This window comes from Nilaparvata lugens, unplaced genomic scaffold (assembly GCF_014356525.2).
Source record: "Nilaparvata lugens isolate BPH unplaced genomic scaffold, ASM1435652v1 scaffold5583, whole genome shotgun sequence".
NCBI lineage: Eukaryota > Metazoa > Arthropoda > Insecta > Hemiptera > Delphacidae > Nilaparvata > Nilaparvata lugens.
The window spans coordinates 173-20,021 of record NW_024091392.1 but is presented as its reverse complement, the minus strand read 5'-3'; the positions used below and the strand labels follow the sequence as shown (position 1 = coordinate 20,021).

The following is a 19,849-nucleotide window of genomic DNA, read 5'->3' as shown; positions in this document are numbered from 1 at the left end:
GCAACTGAGTATAGTCAACAGTGTGAATGAAGAGAAGGTCTGGGAGGGAATGTTGCCAGCACAGATTCCAACTGAAATTATGATGATGCCACATGCAAACAACATGTTTGTGGAATGGCATGGAAACTACAGTGAGTCAGTACTTCAAGGTGTTTTTGCAATCAATAACTATCAAAATGTCAACTCTACAATGAATCTGATGGGTAATTTCAAACTGATGGTTGAACCACTATGGTTTGCTTCTTTGGATAATATTGTAGTATCAGGACAAAAATATGTTTCTCAAATTTACCTTCAAGGTAACGAGCAGCCTGCAGTTAATAACTACAAGTTGGCTGGAGATGATACAGATTCCTTTGTACCAATTATATTACAAGGTGATTACTCTGCTGATAAGAAGGTTTTCTTCTGGAATGGGAACTTCATAATATCATTTAGAGCACCCAAGCCTGATAATGAAGAGACCATTAAACTGATGGCAAAGAAAGATAGTTATGTTACAGTGAAACCAACCAAGTCACCCAAGCCTACAAAAGCACCGAAGCCCACTAAACCTCCCAAACCTCCATCCCCAATTAAACTCAGCGTGTCACTGACAGTTGTTTCTGGAGTAGTATCAGCAGGATTCGAGAATGCAACAGAAGTATGGAATGGAACACCTCCTGTCACCATGACTTTGGATAATGTCCTTGAAGAAGAGTCTTACACAACTTCAGCCCAGGTCACTTGGACTGGCACTGTTGATAAAACTAATTTTGAAGGCACCTTTTCTGTACCCACAACATTCAAGAATGAGACAGACACAACCACAGTAGAATGGAAAGGAAGTTTCTCTGTTAAATATATGGTTAAATGGAGTGGAAACCTGGAGTCAATGGTTAAAGATGGAAGAAAGCTAACATGCAAAGTCATATTCAAAGAGTTTGGTCAGAAATCGATCAATCCCATGAGCAGCACTAAACAACAGCTAAAGGCAGCTAAACCTGAAATTGATGTTGAGTCATTGGGTTCTCCTACAGCTTGCAATGTCATTCTTGTGGGTGTATTCTATAAGAAGCCATTCTATTGTAAGATTTTGCCTTTCTTCTGCACTGACTCCACTATTTTCACTTGGAATGGAGAAGCTATTCTGAGCTACTCATACCCTCCCCCAGCCACAACCACACCCAGACCAGAGGAGGTCATAGTCACAGACTCTCCCTCACCAAATGAACTCAAATTATCAAAGGGGGCTCCTCCATTCACGCCATACTATTTCCATCAGGAGTAGTAATTGGCAAAGTTATTTCAGGATATATGAAGGTGGACTGCAAGGTGAGAGCAAGAAAACTCTATGGTCAGGAAATGTGCCAGCTGCCATCCCATTCCCAGTTTTCTGGGCGCCAGTGACCACTTTGCCAGACACACCACCTGATGCCTACAGCCATGGTGTCATTTGGTCGGGATCAGCATTCGGATCAACAGTTGACTGCTCGTTCAAACTGCCTCAATACATTTCAAATGGAGCAGGCAGTTCAATGAGATGGTGGAATGGCAATGTGAGGGTACACATACAATCGCTATGGACAACTGGAATTGGAGGCTTGATTGTACCAGGCTTCAAATATTATTCTAGAGTTGCTTTCAGAGAAACAAAGAAATATTCAGCATCAGACTCAGACATAACAGTAACTCAAAATGAGATCAACTCTGCTTATGATGCACCTCTAATTCTCCTTGGAAACTATTCACCTGACAGAAAAGTGTTCTATTGGTCTGGCAATTTTATACTTGTCTTCAGAAATTTGCCTTCTCCATACACTTATGACTTGCCAGCACCGGCACCCTTCACTCCAAGTGATCCAGCAAGCATAGTCCAGAAACCACTGAAACAAAGTATGGATGGAAGTAAAAGTCTGGCTTCAGCCAAACAGAAACCAATAGTTGCAAAAGTTCTATCAGGCACCATTGTAGCTGGCACAAGTCCATTGAGCAAGAGCACCGTTTGGTCTGGCGATCTTCCCACGGAAATTCCCCTATCTGTGTTCTGGACTCCAGGTATTGATTCGGAAAGTCTTGACACCGATTCATTCAGTCATGGTGTGATATGGTCAGGAGCCGTGTTTGGAAATACGGCGCAGTGTTCATTCTACCTGCCACAGCACACGCTGGTTGGAAAGGCAGCTGCAACCAAATGGTGGAAGGGAGATATGTCCTTGAAAATAGAATCAGCTTGGGACATTGGACTAGCACAGATGATTGCCCCAGGACTACAATACAGTTCTAGAGTGACATTTGGAGACGAGAAAAGCATGACAAAATTACTAGCTTATGCTCCATCTCAGGATGTAATAGACTCATCTTTCAAAGCACCTATCACATTACTGGGGAAATACTCAGCTAACAAGAAGACATTCTATTGGTCTGGTAACTTCATCATCAAATTTCACTACTACCCAGGAACTTTCATGAACGAACTAATGATGCCAATGGGTCCACAAAATATGCAACAGATGAAATTTGTCAAGAAGGCAGGTATTGCTGATGCTAGCTTGCGGAAAAATGTTGCTGTCATTGTGAAGTCTGGCTCTATAACAAGTATGGAGAATGCAGGAAAGTTGTGGTCGGGAGAGATGCCGACAACTATACCTGTAGTGAACGGTAGCAGCAGCATGCTTGTCAATTGGACTGGCAGCATTCAAGATTCAGTATTATCTGGAGAGTACTCATTATCTGAATTTATGAAAGGACAACAGTTCCCCACCAGCTTATCCAGTGGCAATTTTCATTGAATATCGATCCCATGTGGAACAGTACTTTGACACATTCATGACAGCCGGTCAGACCTTCACATCAAAGATCATAATGAGAGAGATGCGTACCCCTAGTCTTAGTTCTGTGAGTTTGTCTGCATCGGGAGCTCCAATGGGTACAATAATCCTTCTAGGTCAGTACTCGTCTGACAAATCTCATTTTACATGGTTTGGACAAACAATTATAAATGTATATTGAATAGACATCAAAAATCTCAACAGATCAAAGTTTCAAATCGCACAGTTCAGAAATCAAAATAGTATGAAGATTGGGACCGTGAACGTGAGATTTAAATTCAAATTAGATCTTGATTGTATGTATTTGCGACTTTCAATAAGAAGCATCATCTATTAGGAAATGTATCAATGTGCAATCTATTTGAATCAATTTATAATAGTTTTATACCTTGCTCAAACATGGATAAACTTTGTGCTATGAAAATACTGAATTGACATGACTGCTAAGATATTAAGTTCACTGCATTGTAGTCACAGAAGATTAAACACTAAGTGAAGCATTAACAATAGAATAAGACTTATTTGGTAACCATACAATAGGGTAAATGGTAATTGGGAGAATCATCTTGAAAATAAGTTATTATTGATTGAAATTAAAATATTTTGAATTTATTAACGTTAAAATTGTACTTATGGAGTGATACATTCTGATTCATTTCAATTGAGATGAAATATGGAGTACCGTGCTTGATAGAATTATAAAAAAAAAATGTAATCCAATCAACAAAATGCAATGAGTACTGTAATTTATATTAAGTAAAAACTTATATTGTTTGCAATATTTTATTCGTTTAGTATAGGTTATAATTTTAAAAATGTAAGATAGTTCTATTGTTCACAGAATAATGTACTGTATTTGTATGTGATATTATTTTTCATATGAATAAAACTATAAATAGGGAATTGTTCAATTTCTTCACGAATCTTTCCAATAGCAATACCAATCTGGAAAACCAATTTCGTATCTTAATGGATTCCATTCCTGATACCTATTACTGAATGAAAAAAAACTGTAAATTTAATTTTAATAGAAAACAATACCTACTCAGTGTGAAACTTAAATTTCAATATCAGTTGTAAATGGATATAACATTATTACACTTTTAAATGTCATTTTATGATAATAGTAAGAATTATATGAAACTTGAAATTGGCAGTATCCCGCTGTACAATCTACTTTAAAAGGTATTTTGATGATAACGACTTCATGGAACACAGCAAAAACGTATGTCTCTATTAATAAAATAATATTATTGTGAACTTTATATGAGTTTAGAAAAATAATCTTAAAGAAGAAATTGAATCCCCCTTACTTTTTCCAATAAAGGTGGAATTAAAAACACTTTTTTATCCTCTATCAGAATAAAGCCTGTAACAATGTACCAAATCTTTAAAAAATCATCAGATCTACAATGAAAGAATTTCAAGAGAAAAACTAGTTTTCATTCATTCAAAAGAGTGGCTCATGGATTTTCTTATATAGGTGCTGAGACAAATTAGTGAATGACAAATACAGTGATAGAATATTTTTCACTCGAAATGTCATGTGGAATGGTTCCAATAATATAACAGGAGTACGGCTACAAAAATACGATACCGGTATTATAATACAATATTATTGTAATCCACTAAACCCATGTTTGGTTACTTCCCTATCTTGTTGTTCAATTCCTAGTAAATGATAGCTGACTTTCCCAAATCGGAAAATAGAATTGAAATAACATTCATCAAATATAAAATATGTATTGTATTTATACAGAAATGAAGTGATACATTACCAAAAGAGAGCATACAAGATATTTGTTTACAATGTGAAGTCGAAAGGCTGATAATCTTTTCTGAATTTCTGGCATATTTCAACTTCTTCTTCTTTCGTAAGTTTGCATTCTCTCCAATCGGCTCTCTCTTCCATGTTCAGGACTGGTTCACTGGCCAGAACATCTCTGAAAGCGTTCACAATAAACAATTAGCAATAAGCAATTGTTATAATAGATAGAGAATGAATAATTATTGAAATTTATGCGTAAATTTATTCATCGACCGCTCTGGAAATCTACACAACCGAAAATATTGGAATTTGGCAGGTAGGCTACTTTCAATTGCCAGAGACTTTAATTTTCAGATAGAAGAAACATTTTCATTTTCATTTTTTAAGGCCCAAGTCAATTGAAAACCAGTGGGCCTCATCAGTTATTATGCACGAATATGGAGAAATTTGAAATAAGACGATGTTACGCATGAGTAATTTGAAATTAAAGGTACTTGATCTCCAAAACCAATTACACACGAGTAATTTGAAATTAAAGGTACTTGATTCTCCAAAACCAATTACACACGAGTAATTTGAAATTAAAGGTACTTGATTCTCCAAAACCAATTACACACGAGTAATTTGAAATTAAAGGTACTTGATTCTCCAAAACCAATTACACACGAGTAATTTGAAATTAAAGGTACTTGATTCTCCAAAACCAATATGAAAATGTTTTCATTCAATTGCGTGGTACATGTTTAGTTATTTTGAAGTGGTACCTGTTTGATTCTCCAAAATCAACATAAACATTTTTTCATCCAAATGGGTGGTACGCTGGTACCTGTTTCCTTCTTTCAAGAAACGACTGTTTTCTGCTATAATACAATTCTTGTTTTCTAAAAAAATTACTAATTATTTCAATCAAGAAACTGTCAAGTATACCTTAGAGAGTAGATCAATATAGAAAAAGTAATAGAAAAAGTTTATTTTAGAAGTACATGATACACCAATATTCATGTTTTGATTTATTGAGGTTAATAGTGTCAACACTTTAAAACTTTATCCTATTATATTAAGCGAGCAATTTCTGTATATCTGTTTATATTTTTATATCTGGTTATCTGGTTTTTTATGTTCAACGGATCTCGAAAACGGCTCTAACGATTTTCACAAAATTTGGAACATAGTAGGTTTATGATATAAAAATTCGATTGCACTAGGTCTCAACCTTGGGAAAACTCGCTGAACGACATTAAAAGGATAATTCATCCTTGGCTGAAACAGCTGAGACTTTCGTCGTCTGTGGATTATGAAAAGTGAGCGAGTTATTCTGTGAAAAATAAAATATCGCATCCCGAATTCATAAGCTGACGTATAGCCAGCTGTAAAATATGAACACGATCATTTTAGAGAATTGTGTTCTGTTTATCAATAAATGAAAATAACGAGCGAAGCTCGGTGCTCCGATATTAGATTGTTTATACAGTCAAAACTTTATACATAACCAAAATCTATAATACTACAGACAGAAACAATATGTAAATGTTATGTATGATCTCACCTTCCAAACTGAAGAGGGAAGTTTTTTCGCACTCTATGGAATAGTTTCTCACCCGAAGGCAGTTCTACAAAAAAGTAGGGCGTGCCAGGAGGGGCTATCTGCTGCAGATCAGTCTGTTCTGGCAACTCGTCCAAATTGAAATTTTCCATTTCAGCGCCAGCCTTAAAAAATCATATACAAGATCATTCGAATCATGAATACAATAAAATATCCATAATTGACTGGAAATCATTTATTGAAAACTACTAGTACTAGAGTCTCTGAGTAAATATCACGTACTTTCTGCTAGAACGATTAGTAGAAAGACTACTTAAGATCCATTCAATTCAACTTTACTCACCTCAAATTCCGCCTTCAATATTTCTGTTGCGCCAATTGGAACTGGCACAACTTGTATTTGCAAGTGAGATGTTTTGTAGTTTCTTTCAAAGAATACAACAGCTTTTCTCTTACTTTTGAAATACTTCTTCAACGCTGATTTGAATCTGGAATTTGGTTGAGGAAACTATACATAGTATAGAATAGATAGTATAGAATTAATTTTGTGTTTTCGATTTTTCAAAATTATTTCTTTAATATATGAATCTTCTCTATTCAAGTGATAATAATGTGAAATATCTGTTCTATGTTTTTGTTTTGAAGCATCTAAATTTGAAAATTTACTTTGTGAACATATTAGTGGACTGGAAATTTTGCGAAGTGAAGAGCTACAAGACTTAACCTATTTCGGACTATGTGTAACCATATCTAAATTGGGGAGAGGAATAGCACAAGGTTACCTTATTTTTCCTCTCCCCATCATTTATATGATGTATACTAATTTTATCAATCAATATAGAATAGAATTGGGATTGCTATACAGTGGATCTAGTATGCAGCTATTCAAGTTGATGAGTTTAAATGATCTATCTTATTTGAATACTATTTATATTGTAATTCATAATTATGTAAGAATGATCTACATTATTTCAACTAATGAACCTTTCACTTCATTATAGAATTATTACGTGACCCACAGCCAGGAAGAAAAACTGGTTATTGCTGTAAATTATTGTTGATCGCTCAAATCTCCTAAGTACCAGAGTGATAAAAAATTTGATAATTGTGTTGCATATCCATTATTTTTCACTTATAATTTCAAACTCAAATTTTAAAACACATATGCGTAGCTACATCCCCTACCAAATTTAGCCCTGACACTAGTTAGTTTCTTAAGTCTGTTGATGACCTACACCAGGTCGAAAGATTGCTAATAATAAATGCATTTTTTACTCATTGGTGTTTTAAAAATTTGAATCAAACCTTGCATCTTTAGATAATTTTCTGAAGCTTTAGAGCAGTTATCCAAACCAGCTCTACAAAAACACGCGTCCAATCCTAGAGAATATTGCAATGAGAGATTCACTCTATCACAATCGATACTATACTCGCAAGATGTATCTTTATTAGAATTTTTCCTTTCCTTGCCCTATTAACATAGGTAAGGAAAGTATTGCTTTCCAAAAAAAATTAAGGTACCCTAATTTCAAGTTTTCTATACGTTTCAAGGGCCCCTGAGTCCAAAAACATGATTTTTGGGTGTTGGTCTGTGTGTGTGTGTATGTGTGTGTGTATATGTGTGTGTGTATATGTGTGTGCGTGTATGTGTGTATGTCTGTGAACACGATAACTCCATTCCTAATTAACCGATTGACTTGAAATTTTAAACTTAAGGTCCTTATACCATGAGGATCCGACAATAAGAAATTCAATAAAATTCAATTCAAGATGGCGGAAAAAATGGCGGATAATTACTAAAAAACCACGGTTTTCTCGAAAACGGCTCAAACGATTTTCTTCAAAATTATACCATGGATAGCTATTTATAAGCCCTATCAACTGACATAAGTCTCATTTCTGGGAAAATTTCAGGAGCTCCGTAATATTATTGAGAAAAATGGCGTATAATGACTAAAAAAACCATGTTTTTCACGGTTTTCTCGAAAACGGCTCTAACGATTTTTTTCAAATTCATACCATGGATAGCTATTTATAAGCCCTATCAACTGACATGAGTCTCATTTCTGGGAAAATTTCGGAAGCTCCGTAATATTATTGAGAAAAATGGCGGATAATCACGAAAAACATGTTTTTCACGATTTTCTCAAAAACGACTTGACCGATTTTTTTTTCAAATTCATACCATGTATAGTTATTTATCAGCTCTATTTACTGGAATGAGTCTCCTTTCTGGGAAACTAAGGAAGCAAGGAAAGTTGTGTGAGTGTACCACACCAGATTTTTTACTTTTGGTATAAAATATTAAACAATAGCAAAATTAGTGGCATCCCGACACATATTCATATATAGTGGGGGCCACATTTTCTTAGATCAGCAAATAATCAACCAATTGTATTAATACTTTGTAAATAATTGTAGCTTATATGATTTTTGTAATCATGTCTATATTTTGAATAAACTCCTCTGGTCGTGTTGTACCCTCGACCATAGAAATTATTATCGACCGAGCGAAGTGAGGTCTAAGATTCAAGTCGACGGTTTGGCATTTCTCTTAATGTTTAAATGTTTATATGTTGTGCATTTACGGCGAAACGCGGTAATAGATTTTCATGAAATTTGACAGGCATGTTCCTTTTTTAATTGCGCGTCGACGTATATACAAGGTTTTTGGAAATTTTGCATTCCAAGGATAATATAAAAGGAAAAAGGAGCCTCCTTAATACGCCAATATTAGAGTAAAAATCAGACTAAAGAATTATTATTAATCATAAATCAGCTGAGAAGTGATTATACAGATGAGTGGAGAAGCCAGTCTATTGCTGTATTTCCATAAGGTATATAGTTTCAATCAGGTACTTGTGGATGAGAATACTGCACGAGGTCTACTGTTCACAGAACTACTAGTTAATACAGTCGATAATAAATTCGATTTATAGTTGACTATTATGAAGGATACTGTTTGATCTCTTCAGACACAGTAGATGGTACACTGGATGTAGACTGGTGATGCGCCACTGGCAATATTAGCAGGTGGTCAGGCACAAGTCCTCCCTTGGCTAATGCCAAATATACCTGCAAGATGAAAACCATCCATTAAAGACGCATGCAATTACTATTATGCAGAAGAGCAAATTCAAGACGTTGAGAGAGAATTGGAAAATCTTGAGTAGGTTGATACTTTCAATTGAATTAGAATGACAAAAAATATTATTTTCTTGTAACATGAGTTGATAATTGGGGGCAATCTATACTGATAGACAATCATTCATTCTTTATAATAGTTCCATAGAATAAATAGGAATAGATTGATTTGAATGACACAACTATCCAACTTAATCTAAAGTCTGAATAAAACATATTTGAACTTGGACAAAATATCGGTGGTGCCAAGTTGTGTGAGATTCATGCATGTCCACATGACTAGATATACTCAATTTGACAACACAGTCGATGCAGAGTTGTCAATTTGATTATATCCAGCCATATAGGCTTGAGTGAAAATATTGAAATTTCGCACAATTTGGCAACACAGATATTTTGTTCAAGTCTCAACTTGTTTTATTTTCGAAGTATACTGGAAAGTTGTAAAGAATATAGTAAAGTTGGAATATTGAGCTATTATCCATGAATCATGATAAAGTTAGAACGATACAATATCATTGTTTTGTGCTTTTTTTAAATTCTTTACATTTTATACTACAACAATTCTGGAAACTTTTTCTTAAACCCTTGAAAATAGTTTTCATCGCACTTTTTGGTGAACAATCTTCAAACTGTCACAAAAAATCTATAGTTTAGATAACTTGAAGTAGAAATATATGAGAACAAAAGTGGACTCACCTCAGTTCCAATGCTTATCACCAGATGCTTTTCCACTTCTGGACTAGCAAGACAGAACCAACATTTGTCTGAAAAGAAAAGAAATCCCAATTTACATTTCAATCCTGAAATCCTCTGGAGTACGATATTATTTATTATATCATAAGATAAAACAGAAATGATTCGTTTTCTTAATATCATTGTGGCTTTTGTCATAAGCATATCATTAATTAGTGCAAATAAATGATGTAGTATAACTTTATCATAAAAGTTATAACTATAAATTATTCATCTTTTCTCCATATTTTTCATTTGGTACATAGCAGAGAGAATAGTTTATTACGAGGCTCATCCCAAAATTGGGATTCAAAACTGCAGTCTTCTCGGTTGAGAAAGGAGACACAGTCTCCGAAAATTTCCCCATTTCTAATGTAAGTTTTCAAGTGTTTTCAATCTATGTATATCGTGTCTCCTGTTTTAATATATATATATATATATATATATATATATATATATATATATATATATATATATATATATAGATGCACACAACATATAGGTAGGTAGTCAAAGAAAGATCTGGTCATGAGAACGTTGTCAGGTTAATAAAATATTGTAAATATATTAAATTTGGATGTCGAGGTTGTCAAGGTAGTGTAGTGATTGTGGAGAAGCCGAAATAAAATCATTTAAATCGCCTTGGTAGGCACGTATATTATAATTTCTGATGATGTTCTTCATCGTCTGTCTAGCCTCTCCACAATCACAAGCAGGGGAAGGTAAACTGCCCCAGTCATTAAGAGAGGCCCCGCATCACCCGTGGCCAGTCCTAACCCTGTTGAGGGCCGCCCACGTCCGTCTTGGCAGTTCAAATCCAGCCACATTTACACCAACTGAGTACCTAAAGCAGATACTGAGGGTTTTTTTTCCATCCACTCTTCCTCACAGCTTGCTCTCATGGAAAAATTTTCATCGCTCAGTTACTCTGCCATGCGCATGGGACTTTAACCTTGACTTTAACCGATCACCCAAATCCAGAAGATCTCCATGGATTGGAAGTACCCGGTGGAGCAATATTGCTGAGAACTGAAAGCCAGTATTTGGGGGTGCTTCTAATTGTCCCAGTAATTAAACGCATAGTGTGGTTCAGTTGCGCATTTACTCTATTCACATGGGCACTATTTAACCATACAGCAGCACAATTTTTGAATGAAGTGAAATATTTACCACTTTCATGCCATCTCTGTTTCTCACACAAACTTGTTTACCATTCGAATGGTGAAGCTACTGGAATCGGCTTCAAATTATATAATTCCAGTTGGATGGTTTAAAATGATTCCTAAATGCTAACATAGAAATGGATTTTCAAGGATATTCAGGTGGATGCGCATATGGTTCATTTTCAGTTTTTTATGGGGCACTACGCGTCCATCCAATAAGCGCCATAAAGCCCAATGCCCAACAGTCTCTTCGGACACTTGGTTAGCCAGTTTGTGTGTCCTTTACGGGAAACAGACGGGAGACTTTTTCTGTCGCCGAGAACCGTTTCTGACGTCTAATAAGGTTCCGTCTAACTCAATGCTTTTTGGACCCCGGACACTGAGTCGGCCGACTCATGCCCGGTTGCAGAGTCGTTACATAAAATCAAACATAGTTATGTGAAACATAGTTTAAAATCACTGACATAAATGGTTGGTTGTTGCACAGTCGTTTGCCGAAGCCCATTTAGCTATGTCTCGAATTAGCATCACACATAAGTCACACTGCAGCTCTATTCACCTTTTTCCGTACATAATTCTATCCAACGAATGTTTTGGCATCGGGGAAAGTTTCAATCGACATCACTGTGAACAGACCTAAAAAACCTCACATAAAATTGATAAACAATATGGCGACTCTTGGCTTTTGGAGCTAATAAACAACTTAAAAAACATAGGGAGAAAAAAAAATTACTTATATACAGATGGTTTTCGTAAACATCTTTCAAAAAAAGCCATCACAACCTCTGACATGCATTTGGCGGGAGTAGATATTGGATTTAACAGCACGACTTCGGGCCCATAACTTAACTGGCCGTTTTTAGCTATTGGAGACATAAATAAGCTCTTTCTGACGACTATGCAACGAAATCATGTGTATAATTGGGTGTTTTTAGTTTTATGTGAGCTATAGTTTACTTTAACATCTGTGCAACGGAAAGTGAATTTATGGCTTCATAAATGAGTTAACAGCCTGTTTTTAACTTTATGTGACGACTCTGCAACTGTGCATCAGTCGTTTAGGACTAATAAGGCTCTAATGGCTTGATACAAATAGGATATGAAATGTTATTGCTGGACATAGAAGCGTCTGATGCTGTGGAAGGGGTAAATTGACCCAGAAATCTTCCCTTCAGTCCGCGACTGTACACCTACCTTGATCGAAGGTGGGCCGCTGCCTCTTGTCAGATCCATCATGGCGCCTCTTGCGTCCACTAGCCCCACCCCCATCCGAGGTCGACATGTCGTAGAAGAACTGAGCATGCGCATCGTCGGTTCCCCCTCCACCACACCTCGATGACAGGGCGGCGCCTGCGTACGGCAGCTCTGTCTGGTCAGTGGTCTGCTGCTGCAATTCGATCACGTTCATCACGTCGATTGGAGTCACACTCAGAGCCAGCATGTACTTCCGTTTCTCAGCGTTTCCCACGCCGGCCAACGCCACAAACCTCGTGCAGTGAATGCCGTGCCCTTCATCTAGGTTCCTAGAAAGCATTGAATTTATTCAACACACACACATACAAGATAAATAAAAATCAACAAAATGAATGTGTATGTATGCTCATTATAAGTATTTCATTTTATAGAAATTCAATATCCGTAGAGAGCTTAATGTGTTCTCTATACCTCAACGAGTTAACGAGAATCGACAACAGTGGAGAGAATGGAAAACGGAAGAATCCCCAATTATAATAATCAATAATTCCTCTTGTGAGATCAGAATCAGTTACGTCGAATATAGTATTTTATCAATAAATGATTCGATATAAAGCTCGAAGAGAAATATGAGTTCAGTGGAGATAACAACAAATGTTACTAACTTGTAAGGAGACCGTTCGTAATAGAGCCCCTCCAAGCCACATATGTGATACCTTGGCTTGATCTGAACAGCCAACCAGGGAGGAGTGATGATCCTGCAGGTGGATTCTTCACCTGAAAAATAGAAAGAAACTTCAAATTTTATATGCTCATTCAGAGGCTTATCAAACGACAATGACCATGAGAGATGAATAAAAATCAGACAGTTGTATGTAATTTTTAGGTGGAATTTTTTAATTAGAATGGCTTGGATCATCTGTATTCTCACCGCTTTTTCATCCAAATTGCAAATACCACTTGGCCAGGGAGATGTCAGCAGGAAGTCAACACCGCGATAAGAAGGCTGGCCTTTGATACAGGAGTCTCGCACTTGGATAATATCTTCCTTAGTAAACGTGTATTCCTTCTTATCACCTTCAACTCCACTCACATAGGCAATTCTCATTCCAGATATTGTATTCAGCACTCCTCTTTTGCCTGAAACATTTACACTAGTTACATTATTCAGTCGGCACATTAATCACCAAACTAGAGGAAATAACATAAAAACAGTCAAATAATAGCTATAAGCCTTAGAAAAACACTACAGAAAATCGACATACAAAGATAAGATAATATACTATTTTTATTCATTACAGTACATTTCACAATCTACAGTTGAATAACGTCAAAACAATGTCAGGTCTTAATAAGTAACAATACTAAGTCTTAATGAGTTCTATTTACTATTTTATTTTGCGGATGATGCCCACATGAGCTTTTTGCTTGTGCTTAGGTAATGGAAAGTGCGAGGGTGAATTATGAGATGATCAAACGTCCATGCCTATTCGATGGGATTCGGCGGGATTCGAACCCGCTACCAGGTAGCACTAGCAGACTGAAGGGTGCAACGCCTTAGTCAACTCGGCTATCTGGCCGGCTCACAATAATGATCACAATAAACAAGCACAAATGGAAGGCAGTTATGAAAACTAGAGTACTTACAAACTACGCTACCTTCTACCACAAAAATCCTTCACACTGTAGTAGGTTTTTGAAACAAGGAATTTATATACTTTACTCTTGAATATTCTGATCTCTGACAGCGGCTGCTGTTCGGTAGGTAAATCATTATACAACTTCACTCCAATATGAGAGGGCATTTTCTCGTACAGCTGCAATCGGTGTTGTTCAAAGACAGTTTATTCCTCCCTCTAGTATTATGAGTGTCTCAAAGAGAAATAGTTGGCAATGGAATAGATGAATGATGTCAATTAGAAGTAGAAAAGTCAAAATTTCAAATTGTAAATGAAAATTGCTGTAACTTAAGCACCTTGTTTGAAAAGCTGTATTTAAATACTACCGGTACACAAGTAACAAACAAATTCAACATACAATTGTAACGGTGGGAAAGAAAGACTATTTATGTAATAGTTTTAGTGGTTGCAACAATAAAATCAAAGGATTAACAGTTTACTATTTAGTTTAATGAAACGTTATCGATATATTTACATTTAAGATTTTTTATTATAAAAAAAACAATCAAAAGTACTGGTTCAAGGATTAAATAATTGAAATTATATGAATTTTATTATATAACAAACCAGATTTCTGATTAGAATAGACATTAATAAGGGCTACTCGCTTCGCTGATCTATGGTCGTTCAGGTTTTTGAATAACCTAATTATTATTTGAATTATGGGTCTGAAAAAATGTACGGTACAATAAACTAATATCTGAACTTTACCTTTGATTGTCCCTTGGCCTGTTCCTCTGTTCTGTTTGATAAAACCACTCCGACGTTGAATAAATAAAAAAATATATATAAATAAAAAAAAACTTCTACAAGCTGATTGAATCAACGCATCACCTTTCCCTACAAAATCTAAATCTTGAAAAATACAATTATGCTGGTTTAAACTACCCGAACTGAGACAGCCTATGATTGAATTCTCAAGACAGAATCTTTCAGGAAAGCAATTCCACAACACAACAACTATAGCTCACAAAAACGGTTTAAAGAAAATGGGCCACGAAAGAAAACATTCAGAATCTATTTATGTGAAAAACCATGCAGACCTTGACTCACAAGCCAAAAGCCAACTCACTCTTGTTTGTATAGCATGGAGCTCAAAATCATAATATTGCCTTCACGAAGCGTGATAAAATACACGTTTCATCTTTACACTTTGGAGATCAAATCGCTTTATCAATTACATTTAATAATTAAATCCGCGACTAGATTTCCAACTCACAAAATAATATTTCAATAAAATTGAATGCGTTTTGATGTCATGTATGACACAATTCGACTTTACTTACCAAGATAAACAACGCTTGGTGCTAGCTGACCACGATCTGCATTAGCATAGAAACCAACATGTTTTTCATTATTCGGACCAAGAATATATGTTGGAACCGGTACTGTAAGAAATAAAAATAGTTATAATGACGTGAGATTATTTAAGAATATATATATAGTTGAAGTATTAAATTACTGAGATCAAAAAAACAAATTATGATGAACGTGTAGTTAACTTTGGGATTGTGAAAATAGATGTGTTACTCATTCATAAAAATATTTTAAAAAATAGTCTCTTAGGGCATGATCACATTGAATGCGTAAAAATGCAAGTGCAATAGGAACATTCACACTGAACTCTTGCACTTGCTGGTTGCGTGCAGTATGATCAGCTACAGATAAGTCACAACGTGTTCCAATGGCTCTTTTCAGACTTTGTTTTCGGCTCATGCACTTGCACATCACGCATCCAATGTGATCATTTATTAGTGGCATCCCAACGCATATTCATATACAGGGTGTTTACGAATTCCCTAACAATATAACACGACCAGAGAAGTTTATTCAAAATATAGATATGTTGATTACAAAAAGAATATAAGCTACGATTATTTTCAAAGTATACAATACAATAGATTGATTAGGCTATTTGCTGATTTGAGAAAATGTGGCTCCCACTATATAAAGAGTGTTAACGAACTCCATACCAATACTCTAGGGCATTGCTCCTGGGTAAAAAACATTTATCTTAATATCGTATTTAAATTGTCCGGAAGTCTTCAGTTACTCACACAGCGGCCATTTTGGTTTTTTTCACTTTTTCCAAATAATGGTTGAACATACGGAATTTAAACTTTGCACAATCATTTATAACCACTAGACGAAGCTACAAAAAATATATAATAATTTATTTTTCAAATTCATAAAACAAAATGGCGGCCATTTAAAATTTTGTTTCTTAAATAACGCAGTAACCGTTGATTTTACAAGAAAAATACAAGAATAACTTTTTTTAGTACATTGGTACCAAATATTCTAAGATTGGACCAATATTAACTGAGATATGGCAGCCTTAGTGATAGGTGACCACTAAAAGTTTGTTGCAGTGCAAACCAAGGCATTTGATGCCTTTAGTCGCCTCAATGATGCTACAATCTTTATATTCATTGAATGTTGATAGTAAGCGATTTTAGGTCATTTTAACAATAAAATAACGTTACATAACCGTCTAAAGGTGGTAACCAACCACTAAAGCATATCTCAGTTGATATTAGCCCAATATTACAAAATCTGATACCAATCGATAGGCAATTGTATTTACTAAAAAAATTTATTCTTGTAATTTTTTTGTAAAACAAACGGGTTTTGAGTTATTTGAGAAACAACATTTTAAATGGCCGCCATTTTGTTCTATGAATTTGAAAAATTATCATAATTTTTTGTAGCTTCGTCTTGTGGTTATAAATGATTGTGCAAAGTTTCAATTTCGTATGTTTAACCATTATTTGGAAAAAAATATATAAGTGAAAAAAGCAAAATGGCCGCTGTGTGAGTAACTGGAGACTTCCGGGCAATTTAAATATTATATTTAGATAATATGTTTTTTACCCAGGAACAATGCCCTAGAGTATTGGTAGGAAGTTCGTTAACACTCTTTATATAGTGGGAGCCATATTTTCTCAAATCAGCAAATAGCCTAATCAATCTAATGTATTGTATACTTTGTAAATAATCGTAGCTTATATTCTTTTTGTAATCAACATGTCTATATTTTGAATAAACTCCTCTGGTCGTGTTGTACACTCGACCAGAGAAATTATTATTATACCCTCAACTTCTAGGATGCTTATACTATTGTATAATATGATGTGTATTATATTATAGCCTATAGTCTCTTACCTTCTGTAGATCCATTGGCGTAGGGCTCCCAATCTTTGGCATTGTTTCCGAAAAAATTTCCTACGCATAACAGGTAGCTGAACGGCCCATTCTTTTTGTTGATACTTTCCACTCTAGCGAAAACTGTCTTGAATTTTCCGTTAACATCGCCACATATCAATCTGAAAATAATAGAATACATTAGTAGGTGATAGTTGATTGATCAATAATATTCACCACAAGTCCTTTCCAGTAAGAGGACAAATTCATGAATACAAAACTAGAGGAAGAGCCAATACCCGATATCTATATACTTCGCTGTCGATTTTCTAAAGTGAGAGACTTTGAGAGATTGCAAAGAGAGAATGAAACTGTTAAATCGTTTGCCTCCTTCGCTTCAGACCTCTCTGTTCAGTACCATAAGAATGAATCAACTCGGTGGCTGATTGAAAGAAGCTATTGTAGTTAGAACGAGTGTTTAGACGACAATCTGAGTGACCTAGTGTCAACGCCGACTCTTGCCAATCTTGTTAACTGAGTTTTTTTTGATAGTTGGTCAAAGTATTAGTACCATTAATACCTACTGCTTCATCCAAAACTCAGCAGTGTTTGTGCTTACGACGTGATCTATCTAGGAATGTCTGGTCATTGATCTAGAAATTGGAAATTATGGAGAATAAATGTGAAGTTTTGCTTGATTATGTGAATAAAACCGAGATGCATACACTTATGCATCATATCTGGTGGTAGTATTCTCAGGTCACACCTGATGAGTTTCAGGGAGTCTAAGATGACCTAATGACTGTTTTTAGGCAACTAGGATCAACGACTTTATATGTCCATCCGAAACAAGGGAGTAGCTGGAGAAAAATATTTTTATAAAAAACCATCATCTAATCCACTCGACTATGGCTACTCCTTAGTGCATTAGGTAATACAGTATTAATCAATTGGAAAATAATACTAGAGTCATACTAGTACGGAAAGAGTGTGACGTACAAGTTCTGTTAAACTTTAAAGATTAGACTGAATTGAACAATCTATATTCCAATAACGGTTCCAATCATCAAACGTCTTAGTTCTTACTTACTTGATACTTGATGTCTTCGTCCTTGACTGGGGATACCAGACAGACTGTGTCAAAGGTTTTAAAATAGTGGCTCCTCAGCCAGCTCAGTCAATGAATAAATTGGTCTATTCATTAATGCCTGTCTGATGAGAGAGCAGAATCTAGTGCGAGGTTTATTTCTCACTTCAATTGGGAGTCTGTTATAAAATCTTAGTGCAGCTGATGGAAAACTTCTCTGCGTGCTGGCCACCGGCTGCGAGGAACTTCCAGATTGGTAGCATGGCGAGTGTTGTGGCTGTGAATTTCGTTTCTTTTCACCAACTTATGCTGATTGTCCCTGACAGATCAAGGAGGACAGGACATACTGACTGTATATGGTGAGAATTTTCAGTTCCTTGAAAAGTGGCCTACAATGATCTCTATGTCCTGCAAAATAGATAATTCTGATTGCCTTCTTTTGTAGTAGTAGCACATTGTGACAAGAAGGTGCATGTCCCCACAGCAGTAGTCCATATCCGATGTGACTGTGAAACAGGTAATGGTAAGCTGATAACAGGTAGTCTCTGCAGACAATATATCTCATCTTCCTAAGCAGGTATATCACCCTGGACAATCTCTTGCAGACTTCTGTCACATGGTAGCTCCATCGCAACCTGCTGTCTATCCAGAAGCCCAGGAACTTTACAGGCTCTGCCTCCAATGTTGTCCTCTTTAGGGAACAGACCAGAAAGTTTGTTTATCGTCATTTAGCATAAGCTTCTTCTTGATACTTTAAGTTCTCCTACTGGAAGCGCGTTTGCGCCGTGATCATCATGTTTTCATCATAGTAGAGCTCAAATTCCTTTTCATGGTTCCTGGTGTCGGTGTGGTGAGATTCTTTCCTCAAAGTACTCTTGTAGACTATAATACGGTCTTGTTGTGAGGAAGCTTTCAAGTTAACTTTTAAGTGATATAAATTTTCCAATGTCTTCAAGCCATTTAGCAAACAGTTGTGGACCTTTGAGCAGATGTATTTAGGTCCATACTGGGCCAGTCTGGATCATACCGCTGATATATGATTGTCATTCCTCCGTCTAGTGTTATAGTGGTGAAATTGATGATTACTCATAAATATATTTAGTTTCCTTCTAATCATCAAAAATGCCTCCAAAATAAACAGTGCAGGTAGTGTGAGAACGCTCCACAAACAAGGATTTGCAGTGGGCGAGATACGGTTACTTGAAGCCACAGAGAGTACAATTCTTTCCATATGTAAACTGTTTCACCAGCCAAGAATAGTACACCGTAATTTATTATGCTTTGGAAATAGCCGTAGTAAACATTCATAAATACTTCTCTGTCAAGGAGTAGTTGGAGACGGCGCATCATTAGCAAATAGCTGATTAGCTGCCAGTCTTGTTGATAAGTTCTCAATGTGTAGTCGCCAGTCTAGGTTGTCTGATATGGATATGCCCATGTATTTTATACTCTCCATCAAGTACCACTTTGTAATTGTCCTGGTATTTCAGTAAACAAACACAAAGCCAAGTATGCCAAAGAACGTTGTCAAGATTCCCAAATGCCCCGGGAGAGGGTACGAGTACTTCATATTATATTTTGA

General features: G+C 35.9%; 2 protein-coding genes across 2 annotated transcripts; one reads left to right on the top strand and one right to left on the bottom strand.

Annotated features, from left to right (window-relative positions):
• Positions 1–4: 4 nt before the first annotated feature.
• LOC120356035 lies at positions 5–3,713 on the top strand (the record flags this gene model as incomplete). Its single annotated transcript, XM_039444816.1, is given in 5 exon segments — positions 5–1,262; positions 1,265–1,297; positions 1,300–2,757; positions 2,760–2,792; positions 2,795–3,713. Coding segments are annotated over 5 exon segments (2,979 nt in total), but the record flags the coding sequence as incomplete, so codon positions are not given.
• Positions 3,714–4,537: 824 nt separating this feature from the next.
• On the bottom strand, positions 4,538–17,362 carry LOC120356034 (CWF19-like protein 1; the record flags this gene model as incomplete). Its single annotated transcript, XM_039444815.1, has 11 exons — positions 4,538–4,753; positions 6,125–6,285; positions 6,465–6,609; positions 9,081–9,196; positions 9,965–10,032; positions 12,358–12,686; positions 12,829–12,907; positions 13,023–13,134; positions 13,289–13,497; positions 15,323–15,424; positions 17,202–17,362. Coding segments are annotated over 11 exons (1,621 nt in total), but the record flags the coding sequence as incomplete, so codon positions are not given.
• Between the last annotated feature and the right edge of the window lie 2,487 nt (positions 17,363–19,849).